This window comes from Lycorma delicatula, chromosome 1, assembly GCF_047948215.1.
Source record: "Lycorma delicatula isolate Av1 chromosome 1, ASM4794821v1, whole genome shotgun sequence".
Taxonomy (NCBI): domain Eukaryota; kingdom Metazoa; phylum Arthropoda; class Insecta; order Hemiptera; family Fulgoridae; genus Lycorma; species Lycorma delicatula.
This window is the reverse complement of record NC_134455.1, coordinates 150152396-150178900: the sequence shown is the minus strand read 5'-3', so window position 1 is coordinate 150178900 and position 26505 is coordinate 150152396. Positions and strand designations below refer to the sequence as shown.

At 28.2% G+C, this 26505-nt stretch overlaps 1 protein-coding gene across 2 annotated transcripts in view; it reads right to left on the bottom strand.

The window, feature by feature from the left end:
* Nucleotides 1-1135: 1135 nt before the first annotated feature.
* Nucleotides 1136-26505, bottom strand: part of LOC142324090 (uncharacterized) — a 44014-nt gene continuing 18644 nt past the window's right edge. Inside the window, exons 5-11 of one of the 2 annotated variants that reach the window (XM_075364729.1) lie at nucleotides 23560-23834; nucleotides 19339-19462; nucleotides 16902-17116; nucleotides 10186-10375; nucleotides 9388-9606; nucleotides 5770-5988; nucleotides 1136-5274 (exon numbers count right to left, since the gene is read on the bottom strand). In XM_075364729.1, coding sequence (XP_075220844.1) covers nucleotides 4874-5274; nucleotides 5770-5988; nucleotides 9388-9606; nucleotides 10186-10375; nucleotides 16902-17116; nucleotides 19339-19462; nucleotides 23560-23834 — 1643 coding nt within the window. In that variant the 3' untranslated portion in view covers nucleotides 1136-4873. The remainder of the gene's footprint in view (nucleotides 5275-5769; nucleotides 5989-9387; nucleotides 9607-10185; nucleotides 10376-16901; nucleotides 17117-19338; nucleotides 19463-23559; nucleotides 23835-26505) is intronic. The other variant, XM_075364737.1, reaches the window with a different exon arrangement.

Here is a 26505-nt window from a genome sequence, read left to right as displayed (position 1 = left end):
GAGAATTTATTTTAAATGTTAATTATAGAAGAAACTATAAAATTAATAAAAATAAATAAATAAAATTTTTTATGATTTTGAGAGAAAATATTTATTGTATGTTTGTGTGAGCGCGCGCACGCTCTCTCTCTCACACACACACATGCAGAGATATACTAATATATATATATATATATATAATGTATTTTACATCAGTATATAGTTGTAAAACTTAGTAAAAACATATTTTTAAACAACTAATTTTGTTGCTTTGATATTAAGTTACATATGTAAATTGTTATTTATTTATTAAATAGGGAGAACTATTTATTGAAATTAATTCTCAATTAAATAGATTTTCACACTTTAAATAATTTAGAATAAGTAAACTTAATTTAATAAGTTAAATAATATTATTTATATGAGATTTAATAGCATTGAAAATGTGTTAGCTGGCTGTTTATAATACTCGTGGAATTGCTGTTACTTGCCATTACTGTTACTAGTCATCAGCTGACTCACAGCCATCACTAGAAGAGATCACAATTTTTGTAATTTATTTTTTATTCTTTTGAAATCTGTTACAGCTAAGTGTTTAATGTGTTAGTGGTTTCTGAATAACATCTAGGGTTTATTGAAGTAAATTTTTAATCTTTTTAACTGCACTTCGAGTATGTAATCATGAAGGTAAGAACTAGAAATGTGTATTTATAAATCAAGACTTGAAGTAATGGGGCGCTAGTATATTTATCAGTGCATAAGGAGAGTAAGCCAATCTACTATGAGTCAAATTCTGTATTAAAAAAAAAACTAAATATGTAGATTAAATAAACATGAAGAGTAGACTTCAAAATGCAACAATGGTTGGGTCATGAAACAAATAAAGCTTCTGGTGAATAAAAGAGCAACTCTTTGTAATATAAAGACTTAGCACTGAGGAAGTAGTGATTGGGGTGCAGAAGAGAAATGAGAGCATTAGTAACATTTCTACTGCATATCAAATAGACATCTTCTTTATTAAACTTGCACCAAGGAGTAAAGCAAAGATTTACATGATTTATTTTTTATCTGAAAGCTTAATGGAGCTGACGGTAACAAAACTAGGTAGGGTAAATGGAATATTAAAAAATATAATTTATTTTCTACGACTAAAAACTATTTTGTATAACTGTATAAATTTTATTTATTTTCCCATCAGTCTATCTAAATTTGTTATGTAGTTTAAATATCACATTATTTATTAAAATTATTATTTACAAATTTTACATATTTACATTTTAAATAACAGAATAATAAAACTTATAAATAATTACTTAAAAACACTTAAATAAACTTAAGGTCTAATATTTAATTTAAATTACTAATTATCTTTAATATATATCACGAACCTTAAAATAATTACTTAATTTTAGTTTTGTACAATCAATTAATAGAAAATTATAAAGTGTTATGAACATAGCTACTGAATTACTACACTACAGTTTATTATACAACTAAAGATATTGCAATACATTTAGTTACATTCTATTAAATAAGCCTTTTACAGCCTCCATAAATAATTACGTACTAATTACTGTCATGAATAATTTTATTATATTACAGTAGATTTCCTATTAAAAATAGTCAGTAAATTATTTCTTTATATTATAGTTAATTATTATTATTATTCTTTAATTATAGTTAACTCTTATGTATAACTAATTAAACAGTATAAATGCTGTTTGAAGCTAACAAAAGACTAAGAGGTAGCATTATATCTTAAAAAATTAATTCACTTATTTTCTTTTAAGTCTTTTTCTGTTCAATACTATTGACAATGTAAAATAAAATTATTTCTTTTCAAGCTTATTAGAGAAAGTTACTACTATAGTGATGGTTGCTGTGTATAGTTGAAAATGTTTTGGTACAAGTAAAATATCACACTCAAATACTACAATAAGTATCATTTTGTGTATGAGTGTATATATATATATGTATATATATATATACACTGAGTGTATATATATATATATACACTCATACATACTTACGATACTTACTATATATATATATAGTAAGTATCGTTTATAGTGACATCGGGTATAATGATATAGCGAATATAGTAACCAAAAACTTCTCTCTTGGTTGGTTTGATATGCTGTTAATGCATAAATACAGTATGTACATTATTTATAATTACATCGGTTGTAGTTACATATCGGTTATTATGACTTATTTTTTCTACTGCAATGCAACGTTTTATCGCTTATAATGACGGAGGAAGTAACTCGTCAGTAACGTAATATATCTACATCGTAGCTACAGAAATAGTCTGACGGTTCTAATGAGTCACCTTTTCCTTTTTTTTTTACTAATGTACTTATAGTTTTCGGTTTTTTATCTTCTTCCTGTACCAGATTATTGTAAAATGAAGCAGTCACATTCAGTTATTATAATATTTTGCTGTGAGCGTATCATATCGTGCGGGTATAGTATTTTATTTCTACGTATCCTGAGTAATTCATTTAATAGCGATTTAATTATGACTTCAAGAAAAACATTCACGATAAAGGAAAAGGCGCACGTTTCTGGCTGTTTTGCTTATTGATATTGGTGAAACTAATGAGGACATTGCCCAAGAATTAGGCGTAGGTAATTCGACGATATCGGTGATATGGAAGAACCATGAAGAAATTAAAAAAAAAAAATTGAAACAAATTCTCTTAAATCAAAAAGATTACGGCCTAGTCAACATAATGATGTAGACCAAGCGTTGTTAAAACGGTTTAAATACCAGAGGGCTAGTGATATCCCTATTATCGGCCCTGTATTGCAAACTAAGGCGAACAATTTTTTTGAAAAATCGGTAAACCACGTGAAATAATTTCAGCTTGGTTACAACGGTTTCTGTCAGCGTCACGATATTGTGTCGCGCAGAATAAACGGCGAGGCCGCAGTAGCTCCAACCGATGTGTCAGAAAATGGCTAGAAACCATTTGGCCAAAATTAAAAGAGGGTTTATTGGACAAAAAAATCTGTAATACTGATGAATCCGGTCTTTTTTTTAAACTGACGCCAGAAAGAACCATTCGGTTTAAACGCGAAACGTGTTTGGGGGGGGGGGGAATTATCAAAAGAAAGACTAAGTCTTTCTACAAATATGACTAGTACCGACAAAAAAAATTTCTGGTTATAGGGAAAAATGTTAAACCCCGATGTTTTAAAATGTTGAAATCGCTTCTTGTTATGTACGAACGTAACAAGAAAACTCGGATAACAAGTGATATCTTTACGTCATGGTCACGAAAATGGGACCGTGAATTAAAGATTGAAAATGACAAAATACTGCTGCTCATTGAACAAGTGTCCGGCTAATCTACACGCTAAAAATCTTTCTTATATAAAGTTAATGTTCTTACCACCGTAAACAACACCAGTCTTACAGCCCTTAGATCAAGTTGGTAAAAGGCCACTACAAAAAACATCTAATTTTACAAATGATACAGGATTTAGATAAAAAAAGGGAAACAAATAACTATTCTGAATTTTATAATTATGTTAGAAAGATCATGAAATTAGGTTTCAATGCTGACTGTAAAAAATTGCTTTCGACATATAAGATTTTTACCATAGGCTGGGGAAGTTACTGATTTCGCTTACGAAGAAGAATATTTAGCGGAATGGGGCAATAGACTGTAAAACCAATCGTTGTCAAATGCTTTGTTTGAAGATTATTCAGAGGTTGACAAGATTTAGAAACGCATGAAACTGTAAGAAATGTTGATGTTGTGGAATCTCAGTACTAGCGGAAATACGTAGACGGGGACGTGGGTAATAAAACGAAGGTTACGAACGATAGCGACAACGATGAAGACATCAACCGTCAAATCTTTCAGGAGTTATAGCGGCAATGGTAACCGCTTGCCGGTTTCTCAGTTTTACAGAAAGTGTGTTTGTTTTAATTTAGAAAAGAACCTTCAAAAACTGTATTATAACACGAAATGTTCGAAACAAAGCAAAATAATGACTTTTTGCAAAAAAAGGAATTTTTGCAATTTCTCTTCTTTTATTCTACCGTATTTGTATTTATTATTTAATTTTTTTGTTTGCATTATTTTATTACGAAATAAATTATTATTATTACTTTTAATGATTATTATTTTACTGTATTACAATAGCCGTGTAGATAGCATATTAAAGTAGTACCACTAACCTACCTAAACATCGGTTATTGTGAATATCGGTTATAATAACGTAAAATCGTCGGTCCCTTGGAGGTCACTATAAACGATATTATATATATATATATATTTGTATATTTAATTTTTTGTGTCGTTACTTGCTATAGTAATATTTATCTAACCTGGAAATAAATTTTACAAAGTATTAAAGATTTCTAAAAAAAATCATTTTTCTACTCTGAAGCATCTGAATACAACTTCACAAAATTTATGGCAGGAACTTCTCAAATGTTAGATATTTATAATTTTAAATATATCGCATACTTTCTTAGTACATTATTATATTTCATCTGCTAGTGACATAATCTCAAGAATTATTGTCAGTGATATTTCTTCAGAAAACATTTCACATTTACTGTACCGTGAATTGTAAACTTAATTTTTATTTTTTTTAGAAAAAATAACTTAAGAAATAATTTTATAGTCCATCAATAAATAATAGTATCTATGCTAGTTTTAAGATGAGCCCAATTTAAGATGTATTTATTTACAACTTAAATTGAAAAAACACAAAACTAAATTTTAGGTAGTAGTTGTACCTAATTGGTTTGGTAACACTTGTAAATTCACTAAGGAGAATTTATTTGATAAAATAAACTTAAGTTTAGCCTTTAAACTTAATTTATTTTGAACAGATTTACCGAGGCATTTTGTTTGTTGTATATTTGGGTGAGTTAATGGAGTAATCTGTAAAGATGTAGTGTAAAAAAAAGTAAATGCTCGATTTTGAATTTGTATTTTACAACACTGATTACTGCAGTATTCGCAGCAGACTTCTCTTGCCATAACTTAAATAATTTAAATGAGTCTTTTGACATTTGTTTTTGACTATCTTTTATTTGGTGATTGTGTGTTGCATTATGTGTAATTCCATAATCTTCGCCAAAGTTTACTTCATTATCTCGATTATCCCATTTTTTAATATCTTCCCCTGGTAATTTTGGATATAAGTAATCACCACAAGTAGGAAATCCTTGAGGAACTGGTGGAAATTGAGAATGCTCTCCGATTTTAAATATTAATGCCATACCAACTTCTACATGAAATTCTAAATGACAATGGAAAAGCCAGTAACCTGTAAAAAAATTCATAGTTGATTTAAAAAAAATAAAATTAAGGTAATATAGAAAATGAGATTACTTAAAAATAAAGAATCAAAATCAAAAAGTTATTGATATTAGTGTAAGAGAAGGTCACTGAAAATTCACTGAATTCAATATAAAATATGTTTTAATCAACTTTCAATCAAATTTGACTTTAAACAATTTTAGTCAAATTTAGGAAAATATATATATTTTTTTGAATTGTTATATTTTGTAAAATTTAATAATATTCTTCCATTTCTATTTAGTGAAAAAAAAGCAAAAAAATGTGTTTGAAATTTTGAAAACCTTTGTTTTTCAAAATAGTAAGATTTCTCTTTTTGGAGAAGTCCTCATCAAACTTAATTTATTTTCTATGGTTGATAGAAATGAGGGCACCTTATTTCATATCAACCTAGATAACTTGTGTAAAATTATATATTTTTTAACTACTATTTTATTTTATTTTTTTGTAAATCTGTATTTACCTGGGTTTGTAGCATGAAAACGAACAATAGTGTAACCTCCATCCGGTACAGTAACAGAATCTTTAGATGGAGCATTTTTTAGGTTTCTCCATATAAGCCCAGCTTTATCAAGGTTTCGCACGATTTCAACACTGGTATTTTCTCCAAGTTTGTCCATTCCTATGACCCTAAATGGGTGTCCATGTAGATGAAATGGGTGATTTGCATTGTATGTGTTTCCTGAAAATAATTAAGATTTACTCTCTTGGTACGTTTTTCATTTCTTGTTAAGCATATACAAATAAATAAATAAATTACTAGTGGCTTGAAATAGTATTTAAAAAATTATATTAATTACTGAATTAATAGCATTATCACACTAAATCTTTACTTTAATTACAGACTGAATTGAATTTAAAGTAAATAAATATTTTTACTTATTTAAAAAATGTTTCAAATTAATTTCTGTAACTTTCTTAATGACTAACACTTGCTTTTGCTGTATAGTAGTTCCAAAAGAAGTAATTTATGAAATTTCAAGTAAGGAAGACATGGATTTAGGATGCAGTCTTTTTTATATAAAAAAATCAGATATTTCTCAAATGGGTTTCAGAATAAGATACAATTTTTAAGTATACTTATAAAAAATAAACTTTGATGTAAATAAAGATATTTCTGAATGTTTTTTTACATCTTGATCACTTTGTCATTAAATTATTATTTAAGTTTTCTGCAAACCATTATCAGCAAAAATTTTGTTAAATATAAATATTATATGCTTAATTAATAAACAAAATTCTACTTAAAAGTAAGTGTAATTTCAGACATGATTTTTTTTTATTCACAAATAAAATATTATATATATAGTTCAATGTGTTTTTATAATTTGCTTGAATGATCAATAATTTAAAATTACCTGAAAAATGATACTAAATTTAAAAGTCTGTTATAAAAATTTTACTTCTGTTTGGTCAGTTAAAAAAGGTAGTTTTTCTTTGAGAATTGCTTGTATTTTTTAATAACTAAAAATTACTTCCTCAGTTACCAAACTATTTTTTTTTAGTTGATACTACATTATTTCGTAGTAGGTTCAATTACAGATTCAGATTTAATGCTACAGACCTAAGTACAACATCATCAGAATAAATATTTAGATTGAATTAAAAGAAAGTTTATATTTAGGTAGATTAAATTTCTTTTAATGGTTGATAAATGACAATATTAACCATTATTCTAACTGGTACGTTATCTAATTATATAAGCACATTTAATCGATACATTATTTAATTAATTTTCTTTCATGAGATTTCTTGTAACATCATTTGCTTATCAAAATTTTTACTAAGTATTCTGTAAATTTTTTTTTTTTTTTGTCTTCAGTCATTTGACTGGTTTGATGCAGCTCTCCAAGATTCCCTATCTAGTGCTAGTCGTTTCATTTCAGTATACCCTCTACATCCTACATCCTCAACAATTTGTTTTACATACTCCAAACGTGGCCTGCCTACACAATTTTTCCCTTCTACCTGTCCTTCCAATATTAAAGCGACTATTCCAGGATGCCTTAGTATGTGGCCTATAAGTCTGTCTCTTCTTTTAACTATATTTTTCCAAATGCTTCTTTCTTCATCTATTTGCCGCAATACCTCTTCATTTGTCACTTTATCCACCCATCTGATTTTTAACATTCTCCTATAGCACCACATTTCAAAAGCTTCTAATCTTTTCTTCTCAGATACTCCGATTGTCCAAGTTTCACTTCCATATCAAGCGACACTCCAAACATATACTTTCAAAAATCTTTTCCTGACATTTAAATTAATTTTTGATGTAAACAAATTATATTTCTTACTGAAGGCTCGTTTAGCTTGTGCTATTCGGCATTTTATATCGCTCCTGCTTCGTCCATCTTTAGTAATTTTACTTCCCAAATAACAAAATTCTTCTACCTCCATAATCTTTTCTCCTCCTATTTTCACATTCAGCGGTCCATCTTTGTTATTTCTACTACATTTCATTACTTTTGTTTTGTTCTTGTTTATTTTCATGCGATAGTTCTTGCGTAGGACTTCATCTATGCCGTTCATTGTTTCTTCTAAATCCTTTTTACTCTCGGCTAGAATTACTATATCATCAGCAAATCGTAGCATCTTTATCTTTTCACCTTGTACTGTTACTCCGAATCTAAATTGTTCTTTAACATCATTAACTGCTAGTTCCATGTAAAGATTAAAAAGTAACGGAGATAGGGAACATCCTTGTCGGACTCCCTTTCTTATTAGGGCTTCTTTCTTATGTTCTTCAATTGTTATTGTTGCTGTTTGGTTCCTGTACATGTTAGCAATTGTTCTTCTATCTCTGTATTTGAACCCTAATTTTTTTAAAATGCTGAACATTTTATTCCAGTCTACGTTATCGAAAGCCTTTTCTAGGTCTATAAACGCCAAGTATGTTGGTTTGTTTTTCTTTAATCTTCCTTCTACTATTAATCTGAGGCCTAAAATTGCTTCCCTTGTCCCTATACTTTTCCTGAAACCAAATTGGTCTTCTCCTAACACTTCTTCCACTCTCCTCTCAATTCTTCTGTATAAAATTCTAGTTAAGATTTTTGATGCATGACTAGTTAAACTAATTGTTCTGTATTCTTCACATTTATCTGCCCCTGCTTTCTTTGGTATCATAACTATAACACTTTTTTGAAGTCTGATGGAAATTCCCCATTTTCATAAATATTACACACCAGTTTGTATAATCTATCAATCGCTTCCTCACCTGCACTGCGCAGTAATTCTACAGGTATTCCGTCTATTCCAGGAGCCTTTCTGCCATTTAAATCTTTTAATGCTCTCTTAAATTCAGATCTCAGTATTGTTTCTCCCATTTCATCCTCCTCAACTTCCTCTTCTTCCTCTATAACACCATTTTCTAATTCATTTCCTCCGTATAACTCTTCAATATATTCCACTCATCTATCGACTTTACCTTTCGTATTATATATTGGTGTACCATCTTTGTTTAACACATTATTAGATTTTAATTTATGTACCCCAAAATTTTCCTTAACTTTCCTGTATGCTCCGTCTATTTTACCAATGTTCATTTCTCTTTCCACTTCTGAACACTTTTCTTTAATCCACTCTTCTTTCGCCAGTTTGCACTTCCTGTTTATAGCATTTCTTAATTTCCGATAGTTCCTTTTACTTTCTTCATCACTAGCATTCTTATATTTTCTACATTCATCCATCAGCTGCAATATATCGTCTGAAACCCAAGGTTTTCTACCGGTTCTCTTTATTCCGCCTAAGTTTGCTTCTGCTGATTTAAGAATTTCCTTTTTAACATTCTCCCATTCTTCTTCTACATTTTCTACCTTATCTTTTTTACTCAGACCTCTTACGATGTCCTCCTCAAAAATCTTCTTTACCTCCTCTTCCTCAAGCTTCTCTAAATTCCACCGATTCATCTGACACCTTTTCTTCAGGTTTTTAAACCCCAATCTACATTTCATTATCACCAAATTATGGTCGCTATCAATGTCTGCTCCAGGGTAAGTTTTGCAGTCAACGAGTTGATTTCTAAATCTTTGCTTTATAAATTTCTGTAAATAAAAGACTAATTTAGACTACTTATTAGGCTTACCTTCATCAATGAGAATAAGCTCTACAACATCTCCAAGAGGTATTTCAATAACATTGGTGCATTCACATTGTATGTTGTTTGAACAATTTGTGAGAGTTTTATGATCACAAAATAAATCTGATGATACATTATCTCTTTGTGATAGAAGAGGAAATGATGGCATTTTCATTGAAATGTGATTAAATTGAGGTGTATATACCTGTTCTCGATGATTTTTTACTGAAAAATAAAAATAAAATCAGTTTTAAATTTTGGTTTAGACAAACTATTTAGCAAAGCAATATTTTATGACTGTGGCTTACTGTATACTGAATTAGTATCCAGAAATAGTTCTTCAGTAAATTTGACAATGGATAAATAATTTCTTTCTTGGTTTTAGAATTAGAAATCACTTAAGTATAATGTGGTTCATTTTATTAAAAGAATTTTCAGTGATTCTAAATGTAACAATCTCATAATTAAATTATACAATGGTGTTCTAAAAGAAACAAAAATAGTAATAAATTATATACTCATATTTTATTGAGTAAAAATCTACTATTTATGTAAAATATTAAATGGAATATAATAAAAAATCTTTTTATATCTTAAATTTGGATTTATAACTTGAATTTTTTTTAATAAAAAAACTTGTGTATAAACTTTATAAATGAAATGAAAGAAACTTTATGAACTGTATGAATGAAAAAAATTTACTTGTACTTTTTTTCAGAGTAGGTATTAAAGTTACTGTAACAATGAATCACTTTTAAGAGTCTATGAAGACCAAAGAAAAAATAACTATTGAAATACACTTACCATCTAAAAATCCATACAGTGTTGGTTTGTGGTATTTATTACTATTAACGGGGTAGAAATCATAACCAAGGTAGAACTGATGATCTGCATTTTGTTTCAGGCTCGGGTCATTGTCAGTGTCAATAGCTGTTAATTCTGGTATGCTTCTACTTTTAGGATCATCCAGCCTGACATTCATTGCATTGATTATCTGAAGAAAAAAGTCAATTAAAAACAAACTAATTGAATACATTTTTAGCTATTGAATAAATTTGTTACTAAAAATTTTTAGTGGTGTAATAGAGAATTAAATAATTGTTAGTGTATACCATATAATATCGTATTAAATTTCATGGTACATTTTAATAAGTAAAACATTTAACATAAAACTATTTATTTTATTTATTTATTTTTTACTTTAAGAATACATTACTGGACTGTTTTTTATATTAATCACTAAAGAACAACAATATATAATGAAACTGCAAGCAATCCAATATTCTTTATTTAATTAAGTTGGTGCAATGGAACCAATTTTCAAAATGTGTCAAAATCTGTTGATATTTTTCCTTATTTCAAAACCTTACTTTGAAAGAGGATGATAATAAATAATTCCTAATTAATTTGTACGAGTCTCACTATCTTTGTAAGAATTTATTGGTTATATATATATAATTTTTCTAAAATCAATCCTTTTAAGACCTATACCATTTCTGCACTAATAATATAAATTTAAATATATATAATTCAACTTAATCCACCCAAGTACAGATATAAGACAACTCTTAGCTTATTTGTATTTGTATAATTTTTCAAGTAAATACTTTATGAAACTTGCATCATCAGTTGTGTATAATATTTATAAAATTACATATTAAACATAAAATTAAAGGATTAAAAAATTAAAATTGCAGTTATATACACAAGAATATATGAAGTCATTAAATAAAATAAAATAAAATAAAAACAAATATTTAACAACATGTATATGGCTTTTCTTTTTCCTGTTTAGCCTCCGGTAACTACCATTTAGATAATACTTCAGAGGATGAATGAGGATGATATGTATGAGTGTAAATGAAGTGTAGTCTTGTACATTCTCAGTTCGACCAATCCTGAGATGTGTGGTTAATTGAAACCCAACCACCAAAGAACACCGGTATCCACGATCTAGCATTCAAATCCATGTAAAAATAACTGGCTTTACTAGGACTTGAACGCTGGAACTCTCGGCTTCCAAATCAGCTGATTTGGGAAGACGCGTTCACCACTAGACCAACCCGGTGGATAACATGTATATGGCTAGCCAAATACTACAGTACTGAACTATTTAAATAAATATTTTATGTAATATCTATGAAAATTTATGACAAGGATAAATCTAAACCTGCATATAAAACTAACAACCACATAACAAAATATTTAAAAATACTGATTTATACAATTTATGTGAGGTTTATATAAGTGTAATGATTGTGAGGATATTTATATAGGTAAAACCAATAGATTATCTAAAGCCAGAATTTATGAACATTTTAGGCATTTTAAAAATAAAAAATTGGGCTCTAATGTCACAGATCACCTTATAAACTATAAACATTCCATTTCTAATGATAATACTAATTTAGAAATTAAAATGGAAACATGAATAAAAATCTAGATATTAAAAAAAAAAATTATATATATAAATATAAACAAAGATTCAACTTGATCAACTTACAGACAGATTTTGAAGGAGGCACACTCATAAAAGCTGCAATAGGTAGCAGCACTTTCATAGATATTACATAAAATATTTATTTAAATAGTTCAGTGCTGTAGTATTTGGCTAGTCATATACATGTTATTAAATATTTAATGACTTCATATACTCTTGTATGTGTAACTGCAACTTTAATTTTTTAATCCTTTAACTTTATGTTTAATAAGTAATTTTGTAAAATTTTATAAATATTATACAAGATTGATGATACGGGATTCCACGAAAGTACTTTCGTGAAAAATTATACATATAAGGTTAAGAGTTGTCTTATATGTGTACTTGGGTGGATTATAACATAAATTATATATATTTAAATTTATATATATATATATATATATAAAATGTTTTAATAATCATTGCATTTTCCTAGTTTTCTAAAATAATAATATTTCTTTTGAAAACTATTTATATTATAATATGATTTGTGAAAGAGGTTAGGAAATAAAATTTTATTATTAATTTGAAAAAGGTGTGTGACCTTCATCTTAGGATAAAAGTTAGAGCTCTTTTACTATCAGAGTATGTTAGTATATTTCAGTTTTATTTGCTGTTAAACCATTAGGTTTTTGGTAGCCTTCATTTCCTTATAGGTAACCTATAGTTTTAACATGTTTTCCTGCTTTGCACTTTCTACTAATTGTTTTAGCATTATTTTAATCATCCTTCCTCCTGTCATGAAGTGACCCAGCTAGTAAGTTTTCCTATTCCGATTCATTCTGATTAAGATTCTATTCTTATTCACTACCCCATTACTTCTTAATTTTTTGCTCTATCCATTTGATTTTCTGTAATTTCCTTCGTCCACCTGTTTCAAACACATCAAGTTTTTATTTTTCCCTTTTTCTTGGTATCCATATGTCTCATTCATACAAAAGTACACTCCTAATATAACATTTCAAAAGATTTTCTTCAAGTCTAATCCCATTTTACTATAAAATAACATTTTTTTCCATTGAATATTTCCTTTGCTCTTTCTATTCTTGATCTTAATTTTTCATTTATAATCTGTAAAAATAATAGACCAAGTACCTGTGGTGTTTACTTGCTCAATTCTTTTTTCTTTTAGTCTATTGCCTCTTTTCCTCATTACTTTCATTTTCCTAACGTTCATTTTTATATCATTTCTGTCACGTCTTTTAATTTTTAAATCATCTGTTACATATCCTGTAATTCAATTCCTTAAATTTTTATGACTTATTTTCCTTCCTTCTACGTTTATCCCTTCATTCTCTTCTAGAGTAATTTTTATCATATCTTTAATATATACATATTAAATTAGGAAATGGGTAGACCTTTGCCTTGCTTCTCTTCCTCGTCAAACCATTCAGTTTGTACATTTTTTATTTTAATAACTATTTTCTGATTCAGGTTCAGTTCTGTAATGTCTGGTATTTTAATAATTTTATTAGTTTATTCTATTCCTTTTTTCCATATCTATAAAATATGTACTTATTACTTTATCTCTTTCTACATAACTCTTGCCAACTTTTCTTATTACTTGATGTATGAGTGTCTCTTTCTCTTTGATTCTATAAAAAATTCACAGTTTCAATTCACTGTTGTCATTATTTTGTTATTGATATTGTCAGTCTTTTCCCACCAGTGCCTATCCCATCAAAAATTAGTTTCACCACCTTCATACAAATAATACCCTCTAACTGCTAAGATTCAATTCTCTTAAACAGAATTATTTAAAAATTACATTTTTAAACATTATCTTCATTCTTACTGAAACAAAAATTCAACTAATCTATGTAAATATGTGGTGACCACTGTCTTCATAATTTTTTTTCACAATATCACCCTCAACATAGCTATTATGTTGCTCATAGTTACTTACAGACTACTGTCATTATTTGGATTGCTTTTATTAATATGATTTAAGGAGATTATATAGAATGTTTCACAAAGTTCTCTCAGGACTTTCATACCCTATTCTATTCATGAACATAGTGGAAAAAGTTTATATAAACATATGTCTTAAAATGCTTCATTTGTGAGTTACAGCTAGTGAAATATTTCGCTCGGATTTCAGCTATCTTGTTGAAATATGGTCATACTGAAATTTTTAGGACATTAATTAAGGAGCAGAATTAGTGATTTCTTATGGTTTTTGACCTGAAAAATAAAACTGACCCCAAAACCATATCTGCAGTAGCTTTTTGAGAAATCTGGAGTGAAAACCAATAAATTAGGGTAAAAAATCCTGTTTTTTATGTTTGACATAAAATAAACTTTGTTAAATGGGTAATAAACACATAAAACATTCAAAAAATACTTTTACAGAATTTAATTCTGAACAAAATGGTGTAAGATAATTTAAACAAAACAGAACTTAGAAAAATTTGAATTTTATTTAAAAACAGTACCCTACAATATTTGTCAAAAAACTACTTATTTAATGAAAAAAAAAAATCAAATTTTTTTTTGGTGACGTGAAAAATTTGTAAAAACAAAATTTACTGTCAAAAATTAAAAAACTTTGAAATTACACAACAATTGTAAAATAAAAATTAAATTTAAAAAAATATTAAGATAATAAATCTTTTTATTAATAACAGAAATACAACAAATTATTTGAAAAATTATTATTATTTCAAAGTTGGCAATAAAAATAGCATCAGTTGATCAACAATATACAATACTGGATTAGCGTTAAAATCATTGTGTAAGGTACATTAAGTATATTGTAAACTGTTGTATTGCAAGCGTAGATTTTCTGTGAATTTTAGTTTGAACATGATAAGTTTGCCATTGAAGAAACAGCTATATGCTTCAAGAAACGAGGTAACAACCAATTAATCGTACCATGGTCATACAAATAATCTGTCCAACATGAGGCTGTTATTGATAAATTTATTATTGATGCAGTTCAGCATAAAAAAACAAGTTATATCCTTATCATAGACAGCCAATTCAACATCTACACCCAGGAGATAGTCTGCGTGGTTTGGAGTTCTACAACTGGTGGAATACAAATCGACAATTTTACAAGTATGTTTTGTTTATAGATGAGGCAAATTTTACTCAAGATGGCATCAAGAACTTATCCAATACGCATACATGGGCAGAAGTAAATCCTCATGAAACAGTGGAAAGCAATTTTTAACACTGGTTTAGTGTCAATGTACAGTGTAGCCTTCTTCACAATCAGCTGTTTGAACTGTTCATAACCTAATTGGACCATTTGTAACTGGCCGCTTAAATGCTGAGGTTTACCTGCACTTTCTTCAAGAAGAATTGCTGCAGTTGCTGAGACAAAAAGTATACATCCAGCGTGATGGTGCACCTCCCCATTTCTTTTGTGCCATTTCCACTTACTTCAATCATTTCCTTGAAAAATGTATTGATAATAGAGAGCCATATGGGGATTCCAGGCAATGAACGTGCAGATTCTGCTGCTAAAGACGCTTGTAGTCAATCATCCTTCACTACCTGTGTTACTACATCCGATTTTATTAACTATATCAAACACGTACTTCGCACAAGGTGGCAAGACAACTGGATTACCACAGTTGACAACAAACTTTACTATATCAAAGATACTGTATTGCCAAGGGCTTCTTCCCACAGGAAAATTCGCCAAGAGGAAGTGGTCCTCTGCCGATTGCGGATAAGACATATGAGAGCTACACACGGGTATCTGATATCAGCCCCAGTATCTGTAAATGCCCTAGTATAGATGCAATGCAACTGCCACTTGACTGTGCACCACATTCTTGTGGAATGCACATGATATGCGACCTTGTGTTCAAAATTTAAATTGCCTGGGAATTTTCGTCAAATCCTGGGCAATAATACAGAAGTTTTAGACTGGGTGTTTTTATTTCTTTGGATGCTAATATTTAACACATTTTTTAATACTGTTTTTTTTTGTGGTAGTTGAATGTTTTTGTGTTTTAAAATTTAGTTTTAGTTTTTGTTTTGTCTCTATTTTAATATTTTAGTTTGTTTTTAAATTTCTCTTTTGAGTTTCATTTTGTTTTAATTTTTTTGTTACTATTTTTTTGTGTTTATATTACATATTTTGTTTTCTGGGTGTTTCTTTTAAATTTTTAATTGTGAATTTTGTTGTTTGTTACATAGTTTTTAAAACACTTACATCGTGTTTGGGCGATAATAACGCTGAAGCATTTTTCGTTCAAAAAAAAAAAAAAATAGAGGTCTACATTCCTGGTCACCAAGATTGTCTGATCTAACACCTATAGAATTTTGCTGGGGATGGATGAAAAATATATATACAAAACAAAAATACATTCTCATGAGGAATTAATTGTCCACATTATGGATGTGGCTGAGCAACTAAAGGACAGCGCTGAAGAACTAAAAAGAGCAACAAAAGTAGCACTGAAGCATGCCAAGAAATTCACTGAAAATGGTGGGCTTATTTTTTAACATTATGTACTGGTAGAATGCACTTTGGTCTAGTGTAGTGTTTCTGAAAAAAATGTTAATTGTTCTAACTTTTTTTTATCAACTGATTTTACATATTTTGTTCAGAATTAAATCCTCTATAAGTATTTTTTGAATGTTTTATGTGCTTATTACCCATTTAACAAAATATTGTATGTCAAACATAAAAAACAAAGTTTTTTGCTTAATTTTCACCCCAAATTTCTCAAAACCTACAGCAGCTATGATTCTGGGACCTATTTTACTAGATTTTTCAGGTCAAAAACCATAAAAATCACTAATTCTGCTCCTTAATTAATGTCCTAAAAATTTCAGTATGATTATTTCACCAAGATAGCTAAAATCTGAGGGAAATCTTTCACTAGCTGTAACTCACAAACAGAGCATTTTAAGACATATGTTTATATATATATTACTATGTTTTATATATATATATATGGACATATGTTTAAGTACATATGTACTTTCTCCATTATATTCATGTGTAGAATAGGGTATGAAAGTCCTGGGAGAACTTCTTGTTACGCTTTTTGCATAAGATATTTTTTTAGTTTTTACTTACTAAGCCTGTTTTGTCTGGGCCAAAGTAGCTGAGATGCTCATGTGGTTCTTCTTTAGGAGCTCCTACATAGCGAAGAATTGCTACCTGATGTGCCTTGGTGAATCTTTCATCGCAATCCATAAGACCCTTAAATCGTATCCAATAATTTTTTATTTCACCAGATGCTTTTACGATGAAGTCCCATCTTTCTCCTGCATAAGTAACTAGAGCAGCTCCTGTCAATAGTCATAATTTTCATTAATGAAAAAGATCATACATAGTAAGTTTAATGTGCATTTTTTAAATTTATTTATGCTAGATGCAATGTAATATTCATATTCATAATCTATATAAAAATAGAATGAGTGATTACTGTGATTTTTGCCGTAATTATCAGAAAATCTATAGAAGACTTGAAATTTAAATTTATATTATTCAAGAGTCGGTCACAAGTGCACAATTACTGGCAGTGAAAAATCTGATTTGATTTTTATAAAATTATAATTTGAATCTTATTTTAGAGACAGAAGAGAAAAAGAATAACCATCTAAGTTATCTAGTTAAGCAACTAATTAATGAGTTCATAATAATCAATTATTTATTTTTAAAAAGTTCTAATTAAAGTTAAAATTGTAGAAACCTGAAATAAAATTTTATTAATTTGAGTGTACACAGTATTGTTTTTGGAAAACATTATTGTAACAATATTTCTTTAAAGCTGATCAAAAATCCATTCTCTTTAACTATTTAAAAATATAGTAGTTCTAGTATTTTGTAGGAGTCATATTATTATAAAATAGTGATTATAATCGTTTCATCAAGTGTTCTATTAAATTTCAAGTTCATAATTATGCACTTGAAATGTGCCAAAGGAGGCAAAAATGATAAAACTAGAAGCAATACTTTTCAGATATTCCAGGTGCAGAAAAACTATTCTGTTATAAGGGGATGAATCAACAAATCCTAATAAATTTTATTATCTTGTATGAGTTCACTTTATTTTTACTAATGACAGACTAGAAAATCAACTAAGGTGGAATTAAAAACTAATAATTAAGACTCACATATTTCATCAGTGTAAATCAGATTGATTCTTTGACTAACTCAAAAGCTAAGTATCTACTCTGAAGAACAGTAATTTCCTATACAATAAAATGTATGTGCTGCATAAACTTTAAAACGGTTTCAGGGGAAGGGACAAAAATTGAGAACTTCTCACTATTAACAGTTAAACATTATTAAAAGCTGTGAACAAATATATTATAAAATGTATACAAGTACGATTAAATAGGAACAAGTTGAAATGATATATTTTATAAATTTTGCACTTACAAACAGTATGTGGTCCTTGTAGATAAGCAGAATAATAGCTTATAGCATTTCTACGACTAACAAAAGCTGTCAGACTATAAATGTTGTTCAGGTTTACCTAAATAATAAGTCGTCTTTGAAGTACTTTCATTTAATTAAAACAACATTAAGATAAATTAGACAATTTAGAAGGGAGTAATTTATGATTATTAAACTTTTTTTATTCATTCAGATTTAAGGTGAAAACAATGTTAACATTTGAATCTCACATTCAGTTTGCAATAAAATTTTTTAGAGAAAAAAAATTTCAAGAAATATTTATGAATAAGTATTAACTCTATTTCTATAATAATACAGAGTAAAATCTATTAACCGGTTATAATAGTCATGGTATTTTTAAAGAGTAAGCAACAAATGAATAATTAATTATTTATAAATATATATATATACACAGTGTTAACATTTTATACACAATTTGTTATTTCATAACATTAATTTTTACAACTCATCCCAATAAATTTTACTCATTATCAAAGTAGACAGATTTTAAAAATAGTAGTAGTAGATAGATAGAATAGATTTTAACAGTTTTATATTTTTTTCAAAATTAAATGCATTTTTTAATTAATTTTTAACTAATTACATTTTTTTAAATCTTTTGTAGTTCTGGGTAAGAAGACTGACTTTATTTATTTTGGTTAATATTCAAGCAATTTTTTAATTTCATTTAATATTGCTAACAACAGATAAAGAATCATCAATGTTCCAGTTTGCAACATCATAACAAATCATACACTAACTTGCCCTGCTCGAATTTGTTCGATCTTTAATTGTGCATAACTCAAGAAAACCTCAACTAATCTTCATCAAATTTTCACATGCACAACTTCAGATATACTATTACAACATATCTAAATTTCAGTGAAATTGATCAAGTAGTTTTCATTTTATACCTAGATCTTTACATATATGAAAACAACAATTTAAGTGAATGGTATTTTCGTACTCCTCATACCTCAAAATATAAAGGAAAAGTAATTTTCACCCACTACTCTTACCTTGCAATGAAAAGCTAACACCGTACTTTTCTTCAAAAAATATATTATGCAAGTATTTCAGAAATAAGTAATTAATAATATTTGCATACCTTCTACTGGCTCAAAATTTCCTCCATCACTGTTGATTGCAGTAAGAGTGTGATTATCAATAGATATCTCAATTGGACAGTTCTGGTTTCCTGCATTTATTACACGAAATCGATATCGTAGACCCTAAAAATAAATGAATAAAAAATACTTTAAAATACATTTATATTTATTTGTTTATACATACAAAATTTTACTTAATTCGCTCTATCAGAAATAATAATAATGCTTCAACTTTTAGGAATACATGATAGTCCTTGTCTACAAATTGATAAAATATTATACAATTTTTCAATAGCATCCAACATCACAATAAATAAAAAATTATCATGTTTACTTAAACTAGTATTGTTCTTTTTTGCTAAATATTTTCAGAGACTGTTCCTTTTTTAGCGGCAACGATAAAACATTTGATACTTGATTACATAATGAAAGCAGATTAAACTTAAAAGTATTTAGAACACCATCATCAATTTTAAATGATAATATATTTTTTTTTATCAAACTAATGCTTTAAAATTTTTCAATTAAGGCATCATCAACAGTTATTAAAGTTTTTTATTTTCAAGTCACATTAATTTATTCAGTAATTGCTGGCTTTTATTATTATATTTATGCAAGTGAATATTAAATGTGTTAATCAGAATGATGGAATATGGATAATGGTTGTTTGAAAACATATTTAAAACCTTACTTACTAACTAAATGGATTTTACATTTTTTAAATGTACTTGAAATGATTGCTGGTGAAATACTCTAGTGAATTATGATACTGCAATTTAGAATACAGCAAATTGAAATCTCAGAAATTTCAGTTAAAACAGTCTCTATTGCAGTGGAGTCATATTAATGTAATTTATTCTATTAGTAGAAAGCAAGATGGTAAACTCCCCTGAAGTCCTGAGACACCCCTTCTGAGGATTTGTTTATCCCTTTCTTACATTCTTACTTTCCTCAGTCCTTTTTCTTGAAAATGTAACCAGTTTGGCATTGCTTCTGAACTGGCTCCAATTGAGACACTAGATTCAGTGCGAATTGGGGCAGCCATATTTCTTGGGATGAACACTGCCTAAGGTTTGACTGAGAACACTATTTCCTACCCAGGAGTTATACAAAAAGCAGAACTGGTGGCTACAGTACCTATTAGGCAAACCTGGGCTTTTAATCCTAAAATTAATTACTCAATCAACATTTTAAAAAATTAAAGTTTACATCATGTCAGACTCAATTTTTTAAAAGACTGTTTGTATATAATACAAATATAAACATTAATTTTTTTAGTGCATTTTTTTTTGTGCAAAAAATGTACATATTAAAATCAAACTGATTAGTTTGAAACAAAAATTAGTATTAGTTAATTAAATAAACCTTTAATCATGGAACGGTAGTAAAATAGATAATAATGTTTTCACATGGGTTACATTACTGAGGTTTAGGACTATATTTAAAGTATGCTTACCATACGTCCAGGATTAGCCCGGACAGCCCCGGTTTTTTAATGCTGTCTGCGGTTACAAAAATATTTGTGGTTAGAGAATTTTATGACTGGCAAGGATTTTTTTAAATTTTAGACCTATATGTTTAATATCGCATTTTTAAACATTCTCTTATGGCTGTGCATCTCTCAGCCAACCTTGGAGCAAGCACTGACATTGATTTTGACAGAGGCACAACTACCGATCTTGCAACAACCTTTTACTTAGTTATTTGGCAACACAACAGGGGCAATATGTTTATGTTGTTTTCGTGTGTGAAGTAACTCGACTACATGTTTTAGATCATTTTATCTCTATTCGTTTTTTGTCTCATCGTTTAGCCATGGGCAAAAGAAAATGTGTGTTTAATGTTTACCTGCAACAGGTACACAAATTTTTGAAATTGTGTAATGACAGTAACAATGAACGTGTTTATTGCACACTATGAACTGGAGAATTTTCTGTTGCACATAAAGGAAAGGGTGGTATTAAAGACCACGTGAAAACAGCTAAACATAGGAGTGCTATTAATGCTACTGCTTCAGCTAACATAAAAGATTTTTTTAAAGTCAAAGATGGGAAAAACAATAACTGTGATATGCTGAGTGATATTCTGCCATAGAAGCTGCATTTTCATACCAAACTGCTAGACACGAACTCAGTTTCAAAACATTAGACTATCAGACTGCACATCTAAACTGGTTAAAAAGTTATATGGCCCAAAATTTTCATCTGTTAGAACCAAAATCGAGGCAATTATTGTTAATGTTATTTCGCCATTTATATTTGATAATGTGTTGCATTCTTTGGAAAACATTAATTATATAACAGTAATGATGGATAGCTCAAACAGAAGTGAAGTAAAGCTTGTTCCGATTATTGTAAGATATTTCAATCTGGAGTAGGAAATTCAAGTTAAACTTTTAAATTTTGATGAAGTGTCAGGTGAAATTGCTCAAATTTTGACTCGGTATCTTTTGCAGTGTGTGAAAAAATACGAACTTGAAGAAAAGTTGGTTTGTTATACTGCTGATAACACTAACAGTAATTTTAGTGATGTGAAGAGAAAGGGGAATGAAAATGTGTTCAAAAAAGTTCTAAGTGATTTAGACATACCTATTTTAGGAATTGGTTTTTTCAGCCCACATTGTACATAATTCAGTACAAACAGCATGTGATTCTCTCTCTACCCCTGAACATAGAAGTTATTGTTATAAAAATTTATTAATATTCTCAAATACTCGTATATACAGTAAGTGTAACAAAACTTAAAGAGTTCGCTAAATTTGTGGAAACAAATTACAAAATTGTATTATCTTATAGCAGCACAAGGTTCCTTAGTTTGTTACCTGCAATAGAAAGAAGTCTTTCCATTTTTGATGGCTTAAAATCATACTTCTTATTTTGTGACAAATGCCCAAAATGATTATTTAATTTTTTTGAAAATCTAGAAAGTAAACTGTTTTTGAAATTTTTATATGGTACTCTACAGTTATTTAATAATGTAGTTCTGAAATTGGAAGCTAATTCTATCACAGCAACAAAAGCATTTCAGATATATTCTGAATTAATTTGTCAACTTAAGGAAAAAAGCCACAAATTTATATCATCTTCCGCCAAAGAATTTCTATGCACTCTAAAAGAAAATAATGATGTTCAGGAACAAAAATTCTTCTCAAGCGTAGACAAATTTATAATTCTAGTATTAGAAATTTATAATATCTAGTACTTAGAGTTGTGGCGAACCAGTTTTGATAAAGTTAATAATTTTCAGTGGATAAATTTACAAACTGAAATTGCCTGGTCTGATTTAGAAGAGATTGCACAAGTTGTTAATGAAATTATAAAAGATTCCATAAATATTGATGACCTATTAGATGAACATACATTGTTGAACCAGATAATTCAAAACCAAAGGGTAGGTTATGATTCAATTTCTGAAAAAGTACCAGATACTATTAAAGAGAAGTGGAAAGCAATTTTTAAGGTGTTTCAAAAGATTGATATTTCATGTTGCAATATTTCTAAAATGGTTGAGTTTGTGATGTCTTTATCTGGGACATCTGCTCCAATTGAAAGAGTTTTTTCTATTATGGGGAACATTTGGTCTGCAGAAAGGGGTAGACTTTCAGTATCTACTGTTAAAGATCTGCTAAATATTAAAATTAATTCAGAACTTTCTTGTTGTGAATTTTAAGATGTAATTAAAACAAACTATTTCTGAAAAAAGTTATGTCTAGTGAGAAATACAACTAAATAAATAAAGTTTAATGTTTCAGTAAACTGTTAAGACTTTTAAGTAATTTCAAAAATATGTCCTGGGTTGGACCCAAAAAAATATGATAAGCCTAATTTAAAGTGAATGCATTTATATTGTTGAGTATAGCATCAATCCATTCAATGGCATAGAAAATCAATAAAACTGAACTGTAATAATTTAATAATTGTGAGAACCAGGTCTCTTTATAATAAGCTCATATCAGCTGTGCAATCTATAACTGATTGAACTGTATCAGTTCCTCAATTATTCCACATAAAAAAGAAATATCAGGTATTATTTATTAAGTTATTGTGTGGAGTAATTTTTCTTAATAAAATATATTATGTAAGAAGTTAGATATGGTATGTTTATATGAAATATTCTATTGAAAGGTAAAAAATTAAAAATATAAAGTATAAAATGTTCACTTATACTTAATAAACAAACTGTCAAGTGTTAAAATATTATTAAATGAGTACTGTTATTACCTGTTTTACATTGAAAACTGCTAGTGGAGTTGATGTAACATTAATTGAATCCATAAAATATCTTCCTCTTCCATTGACTAAAATTGATTCTGGTTTATTATCTCCATCACTGTGATAATGAGCAACAAACATACTCACCCCCAGTTCATGGGCCCAGTCCATAATGTTCATTATATGCTCATTGAGATCTTCATCATACAGATGTGAGTGTGGATCTTGTGATCGAGGTGTGCGGATAATCATGTTTCCAACAACTCCATCTGTTCTTTGACACCCTATTGGATAAATTAAAAAATGAGTACAACTCTGTTAAGAATTAGTCTCCTGAACAATTTTATGATCCAAGAAGGTTTTAACAATGTGAATTGAAAAACTGAATGTCAATATGCCTCTGATGAAGTCAATATTATAAAATTTATTTCTGCACACACTTAAAAATTGTTGTAAACTATTAAGTTTTTTTGTAATTAAACAAGTTATAAAGTTATTGTAATTAAAAATGACATAAAAATAAAAATACTTTAAAAAATAATAATACTCTCCTCTATCATATCTAATAGAACTGTTTTCATCAATTCAACACAATATTTTAGCTTGGGAGAGAGGGTCTTACTATGCTCCATTGTCATTTTTAATAATTACCAAATCATTTAAAAATCTTCCCACCAACTAATTTAAAATAAAATTAAATGATTTTTTTTCACAGAAATGATATTACTTTTCAGTAAGTTTTTATGTAATACTAATTAAACAATAATAACTTACTGAAAAGTAAGTTATTATTGTTTAATTATTACTGTATTACAGTAATAATAAACATTTGTTTATTATTACTGTATTACATAAAGTGATTATTTGGTTAGATTGACTAACACTTATTATTCCATTAGAGTTTTAAGATAGCAAGTTTTTCTGTACTCTAAGTCAATTATGCATGATTTTTTCATTATCAAAGAAGGACATTTTTAAAGTTGGGACAGTATCTGCCACTACTAAAGCTGTTCTTAAATCTCTAACCCGAGTAGTTCATATTTATGTAGTAGTTCAGTAAGTTTTTATGTAATACTAATTAAACAATAATAAAAAAAATCTTGAGTTTTCTGCACCTCTGTTTAGTGAGTAGATAAATATGTGCTCAAATAATCTCCATTAATGTATTCTGAATTGTGATTTATTTTATGTATCTAGTACGTCCATGTATTTATTTTATTACTATTTCATGTACTTAAATTTTAAATGATTATTTATCTTAATCACTTCTATTTTTGAATTTATAATTCATTTTATTTGAGTTTTTGATGCTACTCTGAAACCATAAAAGATATTATTTCTCTTGATACAGGCGAATTGGCTGTTTCCTCTTTTATCCATGAAGTAACATACCTACTTGTACATGATGCGATTTGTGTAATGCAATATTACATACTGATCAGAAAAAAAAATTATTTAACAGAACAATAAATGAATAAGTCATCTTGGAGATCGAAGATATTTGGTTAGATTGACTAACACTTATTATTCCATTAGAGTTTTAAGATAGCAAGTTTTTCTGTACTCTAAGTCAATTATGCATGATTTTTTCATTATCAAAGAAGGACATTTTTAAAGTTGGGACAGTATCTGCCACTACTAAAGCTGTTCTTAAATCTCTAACCCGAGTAGTTCATATTTTACTGAATAAGTTGAAGCATATGCCATCAAATCTCTGTTTGAGATGATTAGTCTATTGATTCAATCAATATATCATTCCATGATATATATCCATATATATATGGCAGAGAGAATAACCTACAGTATGTCATCACTATTTCACTAGGCAGAACTTACTCCATCTTCTTGCTTACAGACTTTAATGAAGTTTTATTGTTTTATGGGCCCAAATTATTATAAATTGCACCAAATCAAATAAGGAATGTGACAGAATTTAGTCATTTCAAAAGATAAAAAAGATTACTGCTGAAGAGGACTTTATCTACTATTCAGGCTTTTTTTGTATTATAATTTTAATGATTTTTATAATAATCTTCATTTATTAATGCTTTAGAAATATAATTGTTTAGAATTTTGAAACTAATGTAAAATTAAAATTCTTAATGTATTACAATTATAAATTCTCTGTCTTATTGAGTTATTTTTCAGCTCTATGGGTGATTGAGAAAAATAATGGAAAAAATAAAACATTGTAACATGATAAACAAAAAACCAGCAGGTATTTAAAAAAAATTTCAGAATAATACAGTATTCTTATTAAAAGAAATAGTCAATATTTAGTGTGGCTTGATGCATGATTTAAGGGGGAAACAAATTATGTTAATGATCTTGCTGGATACATGTAAGTAAAAATAAATGATGTTAGTGACTTAGGTATTTTGGAAAACTAAACATTTATAAATTTAAATACAAAGACAGCTTGTTGAACTTCCTGTAAGTAATTAAAAATATGGTTTTTATCAAGTGAATAATAGTATAGGAGGGGGGAAACATATATAGATTTGTCATTCAATATTATTCTGCTTACTAGAATTAGAGCTTTACTGACAAATTTATCTGATAAGGTATTTACTGAAAAGAATTCTATATGTAGTAATATAAAGAATGATGATACTATGATTAGTGGTATTTCTCAAGCCATAGTTGAAGACTTCTCATAGAAGTAGTAAATATTATTCTTATAACATTACTTGTAAAAGATCAAAAAGGTTAAAAATGGATTAAGCAGAAATTTAGGAAGAGCGGGTTCCTAAATAAAAATTATAAAAAAAATGTTTGATACAAAGTTATTTTAGATTAAGCAGATGTACATATATTTTAAATTCTATGATATAAACCACATAGTACAGAATATTGAGAAAAGATGTATCTTACTTAATTTTATTATGAAAATTATATTTTTCGGGATCCTGCATCCTCAGTCATGATTGAATTATTTAATTAAACTGCAGATTA